At 43.0% G+C, this 8,062-nt stretch overlaps 2 protein-coding genes across 2 annotated transcripts; one reads left to right on the top strand and one right to left on the bottom strand.

Annotated features, from left to right (window-relative positions):
* Window positions 1-1,167: 1,167 nt before the first annotated feature.
* AK88_02792 (uncharacterized protein) lies at window positions 1,168-6,194 on the bottom strand (the record flags this gene model as incomplete). The annotated part of the gene is made up of 4 exons (XM_012480415.1): window positions 1,168-1,578; window positions 1,780-5,340; window positions 5,438-5,746; window positions 5,955-6,194. The coding sequence occupies 4 exons, from the start codon at window positions 6,192-6,194 to the stop codon at window positions 1,168-1,170; spliced, it is 4,521 nt and encodes a 1,506-aa protein (XP_012335838.1).
* A 1,292-nt stretch (window positions 6,195-7,486) lies between these two features.
* On the top strand, window positions 7,487-8,044 carry AK88_02791 (uncharacterized protein; the record flags this gene model as incomplete). Its single annotated transcript, XM_012480414.1, has 2 exons — window positions 7,487-7,705; window positions 7,872-8,044. Coding segments are annotated over 2 exons (390 nt in total), but the record flags the coding sequence as incomplete, so codon positions are not given.
* Window positions 8,045-8,062: the final 18 nt, after the last annotated feature.

The following is an 8,062-nucleotide window of genomic DNA, read 5'->3' as shown; positions in this document are numbered from 1 at the left end:
AAAAAAAAAAAAAAAAAAAAAAAAAAAAAAAAAAAAAAAAAAAAAAATGATATTGTTCTTCCCTCATCCCCCTCGTATTCATCCTTTTTCATCTCACTTTTGTATGCATCGCCCAACTGTTTGCCAGGGAACGACGTGCGTTGCTTGCGTAAGTTTGAGAGCATTTTCACGTGTGCCTCTCCCCTTGTGTGTGTGTGTATGCGCCCATGTAGACACGTGTTCACAAGTGTATGCATTTTTTTTTTTTTTTTCCCCCGCCCCCTCTCTCATTTCTTGTTGTCCATGTGTATATGTGCATATACACGTGCAGCCATGTTCTTATATCCAGTGCAGCAGAATTTAGAGAAAAAAAAAAAAAGAAAAAAAAAGAAAAGGCCAATCGCACAATTTCATCCCTGTGTATAATTTCACCCCTTAATAATTTCATACCAGCCTGTTTTTCTTACGCCATGCACGTGCAGGTGGAGAAGCATCCATTGTGTGCATAAATTAAAAAACTGTAAAAATGAAATGTATAAAGTTGTAAATGTGTGGGTGCGTTTGTGGCGATTTGCGCATGACGCATGAAAAACCAGGACTCAAAGGTGAGGCCAATTGGAGGACCCCTACAATTGGGATGGTAGAAGCTCATGACTGTTATGAGGTGTGTACCATTGTAAGAGCGTTCTTTTTTTTGGCGCGTCAAATTTGTGCTTTATGTGCACTGCAGAGAGGAGTCAAGGTTAGCGACTTTGGGAAGGACATGTATAGAAAAACAATTTGTTCTTTCTATTTTAAAAGCGGAAAGAGGGGGCATTATAGGGTCCGTATTGGAAGACGGGGTCACGGTGGGTCTCCCCAATGTGGGTGACTAGCCCTTAACAATTGAGCATTTCTTTTGGGGGCGTGTCTACTTATGGTTAAGGGGCATCCCTGTTTACCCCCTTAGCGTATGGCGCGTAGTAATTTTTTGTGTATTGGTGGGGGATTTCAAAATGGGTATTAAGGAGAGAAGTAATTTAATTTAAAAAAAGGGTTGCATGAGATGGATGTCAAAAAAGAAATTAAAAAAATAAAGGATACTAAAAATGGTAGGGACGACTCCCCACACGCACAAATATAAATGTACCCCCGTCGATTTCCCCCCCCCCCCAAACCGGCACAACTTGTGCGCATCCCCAAATGGCTCTACTTTTTGTACTTGCTCAGAATTAGAAAGGGGTCTATGGTTACGTACCAGTGGGACTTACAAATTTTTAAAAAATCGTTTAAGAAGGTTTCAATGATGTCAGACAAAAGGGGGACCTTGTAGAGAATGATTAAGACGTTGGTCATGTCGATGAGGATTTTGTCGCCGACATTTTTGTGAATGTTGTGAGCAGTCTTCTCCTTAAGTTCGTAGTTGTGATAGTGCATAATCAATTGGTCAATTTGTGATTTTCCTGGCGCGGCGTCGTCCATCAGTCTTGAAATAATTTTCTTATACTGGTCGTTTCCTTTGAGGACATTAATGCGCAAGCTGAAACGGTTCGCGATGTCTTGGAAGAGGTCTCGGTAGATATTCCTGGTGTCCTGCTCGCGCAGGTAGGTACTCAGGAGCTGCATTGCAGTGGGCAGACGATATTAAGAAGCGGTTGGAAATGGAATACGTTAACACGCTATTAAGAAGCGATTAGAAATGGAATACGTGCATAGGATAGTAAGACGCAGCACAGGGAGACACGTTCCAGGGGGATACAACACATATCCCCCTTGGTCCACATGCACCTGCACGAATGAACGTCACTCCGCGGGTGATACCTTGAAGGTGGAGCGCAGCTGCATCCCATAGGGCAATATGTCACACTCGTAGCTAAGGGAGTTCACCAAGTGATTCTCCAACAGACTGTCCGACACCAACCAGATGTTTGTGCAATAATCAAATCGAGTCGATAAAATATCAATTATCTTTTCCGCTAATTTTTTTTTTAAAAGAAATGACTTATCTAGGATGTGCTTAAAATTTTCTTTCACTTTTTTTTCTTCCTGTTTCGAGAGGCGGATGCCACGAAGGATGCGCTTACGGTTCTGTGTGGTGGGGTACTTTACACATTTTGTAAAATTTACTAGAACGCTGTTTACCCAGTTGGTATTCATCCCTTGTAATATATCACCATGAGTATGCTTCTCCTTTTTTTCTAACGACGACTTTTCGTCGTTCCCTCCGCAGTACGTCTTTTTACTAATTGTTGTTCTTTCCCCTTTGGTGAATTTTTTATCTGGAGGATGCCTTAGTTGGTCATGTCCCCACACATTCATTGTCTCGTTTTCCAATTGGGTGTCTGCACGATGAGGGTCCTCCACAGTGTAGCGGTCATGAGGGTGATCTGCAAGTGGGGTCACGTTTGTTTGCGCATTGGGGATGTCGTCCTCGCTGCTTATATGGTTGCTCATATGGCTGCCCACCGCCACTGAAGGCGCTCCACCCCGACGCGTGCACAGGAGGTGGCGCCAAATGGCATATACGCGCCTGAGCGTGGAGTCGGCGAAATCGAGGGTGTGGATAACGAGAGCCAGGATCTTAATGGTGATGCTCTTGAGGGTGCAGTTGGTAACGGCATGTCCATCCATGATGAAATGATGAACCGTTTTGAGCAACTGTTTATCACAGAAGGTTAAAATCTTCAAAACAATTTCAAACGAAACATCTGGTAGCGAGAGCATGAAATGGATGTACTGAAAAATGATACACAAGAAAGACACGCTGCTGTTAGTTAAGTAAAACAGTTGGTCATTCATGCACAATTTATTTGTATGTTCATTTTTTATGTTGAAATATTTTTCCATCTGAGCATTTATTTCTTGTGGAATGTCCTCCAGTACATTCCATTTTTCAATTTCTAACGATTTGTCCATTTGTATTTTTTTAAATTCATAAAAGTGATTTATGGCGACTAGCGATTCGGTTCTTATGCGTTTTGTGATTTGTTTGCAGAACTTTTTCTCATCATGGGTGAGTCTCCACTTGATTTCCTTCCCATGTGGTGTCTTTTGAATTACCTGTTGAAGGAAGCGACCCAGTTTTACTTGCTCCCTGTTACCTCTCCTCAGGATGGCTAAGCTTACATTGCGTGGGACGTGGAAGTTCTCACTACCTATGCGCAGGTTTGCACTATTTGGAAGGAAGCAGCTGGGGTGACACTCTCCCGTAGGGTTAAACGTAAATGGTTCCCAATTTTGTGCTCTTACTTGGCCACTCTGTTGCGGTAGCCCGTAGTTCGATTCGTCCACCAAGTCACTACGTACATGTGCTTGGTCCTCACAACACATGGCTTCTTTCCTCATGGGGAGACAAACAGGGGGGATTTCCCCTATTTCACTCATTCCACGCCGTGACGTACGAACATTGTAGTTCAATTTGTTTACCTTTTTGGCGATGGTGAATTGGTTCCTTTTCAGTGTTCTCCTCACACGGAGTGGTCTGGTCCCCTCGAGGGGTTTCTCACACAGGTGCATCCTCCTACACACATGAGCACGTCTCAAAACCGTATTCACGCTGCTCACAAAAAGGAGAGTGTAGTCCTGCCGCAACATTCGACCCTTCCTGCGGACGAAGGATAAGATGGGGAGAATGGTCCAATAAAGGGAAATCACCTGATTGATGCCAAGGTGCATACTTGATTTTGTTCTAACATTTAATACGTCGCTTATCCTTTCGAGGAGGAGTTTAAAAAGAGTGTGGTGCATATCTCGGTAGCATTTCCACAAGTTGGAGTATGCGTGTTTTATCATGTGAGATGATTTGCTTCTTTTGAAGAATGGGAAGCTGTTCACCGGCATTTGCAGCGTGAGGTGCGGCGTGTGTTTGGCGAAGCTCTCCATGTACGTTTCGTTCAAAAGAGAGGAAATAATTTTGTCCATTAAAAATGAAGCCCACTTATTTATCCTCCTCTGAATAATTTTTATTTTCCGCAAAAAATTTTTCAAGAAATGCACCAAATTGGGGATGGGCAGAAGGCCCACCTGTCTGTACAGGTGTTTGTTGTTGCATGTGTCTTGCTCACATTTGAGAATATTTTTTGTTTTACATTTTTCTATCACGAGATGTTCACATGTGAGGGTTATTCTTCCGGAGGGATATCGTTCCACATGACTTGCACATTGTTCACTTATTGGTTGATTTGTCTTTTCTGGTTTTGCTCGTTTTGTTGGTTTCAAATGTAAGTGTACCTCTACTACATCTGCTTCTTCACAAGGGGATGGACTTTCTTCCCCCCCTGACTGGGCTGCTACCTCCTCTGCACGGAAAAGGGATTTCTCCCCGAACTCGTAAAACTGATCGCGTTGAAAGGTCGAGATGGTTTCGTGCAACACACCATAAAAGAGGTCGTTCACAAAATGCTTTAAGTAGTTTTCCTTGGAACAGAAACTTCGCAGTGAGTTGAAGAAATTGTTAAAGAATAGTGCCGGGGTGAAGAGATTATTCAAGTGAACAAGGTGGTAGTTAAACGTTCCTCTCCTTCTCATCGTTTTATAAAAATGGGAGAAGACTCCCTGGTGCCATCGTTTCACAAAAAAATTTTCTTCCTCCCTTTTCCGGCACTTGACAAATTTTTTTTTCTTCCTGTGAATGTTGCGCATAAACTCTTCGTTGACCCGTTTGTGAAATTTTACAAAGGTGTTGATTTGTGCCTTATCTTTGGAAGAAAAGTTCAAGCAGGGGTGGTGCGGGGTGTAGTCTTTGCTTAACTCTGCTGGGTTGTCACTGAAGGGGGTCTCCCCTTGGGTAGTGGTCGTATCGTCCGTCTTTATGCGGGAACTTCTACAGCGCAGACGAGCCCACTTTTTAACCAAGTGAGTGACACAAAGCGAAGGTTTCCTGACCCGCCTAGGTCGAAACAAAAACAACAAGGAGTGGAAAAAAAACAAAAAAAGGAAATTCTGAGACAGGAAGCTTTTCAAGTAGGATATATTAAAATTACAAAAATATTTCTGAAAATATAAGAAATTTTTTTTTTTTTTAAAAAAGAAATAAATTTTAAAAATTTTATTTACTGCAAAAAGACAGTGATAAAATTTCCTTTTTTGTAAAAATTTTTTCAGCATTTTTATTAACCTTTGAAAATGTAAAAATTTGTTCAGCAGATGATTTACTTGTTTACATTTCCTCTTCAAATGGTTATATTTTTTTAAATGAATAATTTTTAATAACATTTCTTTTACCTGATTCACGTGTGTACTCAATGTTTTAATTTCGTCATGCAAATTTTTTATTTCTCCTTTTAGCTTGTTCAGAACGGGTATTATGTGCAGGTAGTTTTGGAATTCCTTCCGGATCAGTGTGTTGATGTCTCCATCGATATCGTCCAGCGTTTGGCTCAGCTGCAACGGCGGGGGGGAGTGTTCGATTGAGGGGGGGGGGAAGAAGTTACCAAACGATGCTGGGGGTTGGTTGGGCATCTCACGTGACTAGACTTACCTCCTCCTGATGGCGCGTAAGGCTGGACAGGTTGCACCAGGCCTCATCTGCGATCAACACGTCATGCTTGTCTTCCCAGTGCGACTGCGTTTTGGGAGAGGCAGACAGGTCGTTAGACTGTTCGCCCGTGTCAGCGATGCTGGACAATGATCCCCCTGAGGGGGGCAATTGTGTATCTGTCCCGTTAGCAACATATTCTGCTCGCTTCTGCACCTCTTCAACCAAGGGGGGGTTGTTCAAAATGCGCTCAAAATGGTGGAGGCTAATCTCATCCACGTTGCGTATGTTTACGTCGCTCAGCGTGTTGATCTGCGGAAAAGGGCAAGAAGCAAAAAAAAAAAAAAAAAAAAAAAAAAGGGTTACGATGGTGAGGGAGTGAACACAGCTATAGACAGAGGTCGAGCAGGCTTTTTCCTCTTCACCCCGCTTTAAACATGGCAGTAGAATCCCCGCATGAGGAACAGGTAGCCAGGCTACTTTTCACATGTGTTAAGCGAAAAATAAAAATAAGGCAAACCTTAGTGATGTAACGAATGTACTGATCAAAATCCCGAATGTTTATTTCTTGCACAACGGGGGGTGGTGGCAAAGAGTTATAAATTGGTTGCCGCAAGCTTTCTTTATTATATTCTCCGCCTTCATTTTTGCTCCACTTTATGGGGTCACTTAAAACCACGTTAGATATGTGAACCAAGCTGTGTATTTCTTCGAGGCGTGTATTTTCTTTGCCCCCATTTTCCGTTTTATTCTTCTCCATGTTTATTCATTTTAGCCTGCCTTCCCCTTCCCCCACCCTCCTGTGTGTGTGCTGTGCGCGCACGGGAGCGCCACTTTGGGCTTAGAACTGAGCTGAATTCATCCCGAACCGGGGTAGAAAACCATCCCCGATTTGGTCAAATTTTGCTGCGCTCAAGGGGGGGTTCCGTTGGGGACACTGAGAAGGGAGGGCAGACCAATTTCGCCAAATGGTGAAATGAAAGGAGGACATGTATTTGGCATCGCTAACACATGCTCGTTGAGGGGTGGCTACCGGTTAGCAGGGCCAGCTGCGACACCGAAGGAGAAACTCCCGCAGAATCATCTCACCGGTTGAGAATGCACCTCCGTCTTTTCACACCTCCCTTGGGCGCCCTCCTCAAACAGTTGCAAATGGGACGATCTGGCAAAAAAAAAAAAAAAGAAAAAAAAAAATTAGAACAAAAAAAAAAAGAAGGAAAAAAAGGGAAGCAATGAAAGAGATGGGGAACCAAAGTGAAGGTAAAGCGGGCCAAGCTACGTTATGTTGAGTCCCGCCGAACTCTGAACGATGAACGAATTTGTGAATGCACCAAATTGGGAGCAGCCGACGCATAGGTAATTTTGTAATTCTTAACAAGGGGGCAGACCCCTAACGCTGACCTGAACTTCATCACGAGCGCACCTCAATGTTGTCTCGATTAATAATTTTACACGAAGGCGTCCGCATGCGCATGCATTGTATGCAGGAAAAAAAAAAAAAAAAAAAAAAAAAAAAAAAATATTCCCACCGCCCCTTTCTAATTTCCGTAATCGCACAGTACATGTAATGGTTATACATGCCCTTGACGATACGTTCGCTGACTGGAGATGTTCCTACTTTAAGTCACACTCCTTTTTTGTCGCGTGGTTATATTAACATACCTTTTTATTTCTCTTTTTAAATGCCTTCGCTGGGCAATTATTTGGATAATTTTTTTTTTTTTTTTAAGTTTATATTCACGAGGGAGAGTGACTGACGACACGCAAACGGCACGGATAATGTACTCGCTCTGATTCTGCGCTTGGTCTCAGAGGAGGGAACATAGTGACGCAGTGCAGAAGTGAAGTAGTGAAGAAGTGAAGCAGGGAAGCCGTTAAGCAGTGAAGAAGTGAAGCCTTGAAGTGGTTGCGGGGAGGGTCGATCGTGCAGCCTCCGCCGCGCTCGAACAATTTAAGGGGAAACCAGGAAAATAAATTTCCCACATTATTTTTAAAAACGAGCCCTCCCCAACGCGATAATATGCACGAAGGAAACGCCAAGCGAACGACACAATGACCATATGTAAGAGCAAGTACAAAAACACCGGGACGGAGGATGACAAGCTGCTGTTCAAGACGTGCACAGAGTCCACTGAATATCTTCATTTATATTTCAGGGAGTTGAAGGAACACCTGATCACGCACAGAAAGTATGAGGAGCTATTTAACTTTTGCTATGTCACACTGAAAAATATAAAGAACCCCGCCATCTCGCGGACCACGGCCTTGAAGGTACGCACGTGCACAGTATATGTACCGTAATGCACGATTGAGTGCCATGCGGACAGCGCAGTGTCGCTAAGATCGTTTTACACGATGCAGAAAACGATCTAATTTTTTTTTTTTTTTTTTTTTTTTTTTTTTTTTTTTTGCCCATTCCACGTTTGTCCTACTGCAGGTCATCGGCATAGCCTTCACGCTGAATCCCAAGTCTGCGGACCTACCAGTGAGCAAAGACATCATCACATACGCATACAAACTGCTCAAGCGAAATAAGGAAGGGACTAATAGAAAATACATCACCTACTTTGGTCATAGCACAAACAAAGAAAAAGACAGCCTCGTTAGTGAGTCAATACATTTTTTCAA

The sequence above is a fragment of the Plasmodium fragile genome (genome assembly GCF_000956335.1).
Source record: "Plasmodium fragile strain nilgiri unplaced genomic scaffold supercont1.28, whole genome shotgun sequence".
Lineage (NCBI taxonomy): Eukaryota > Apicomplexa > Aconoidasida > Haemosporida > Plasmodiidae > Plasmodium > Plasmodium fragile.
This window is presented reverse-complemented; position numbering and strand designations above follow the sequence as displayed.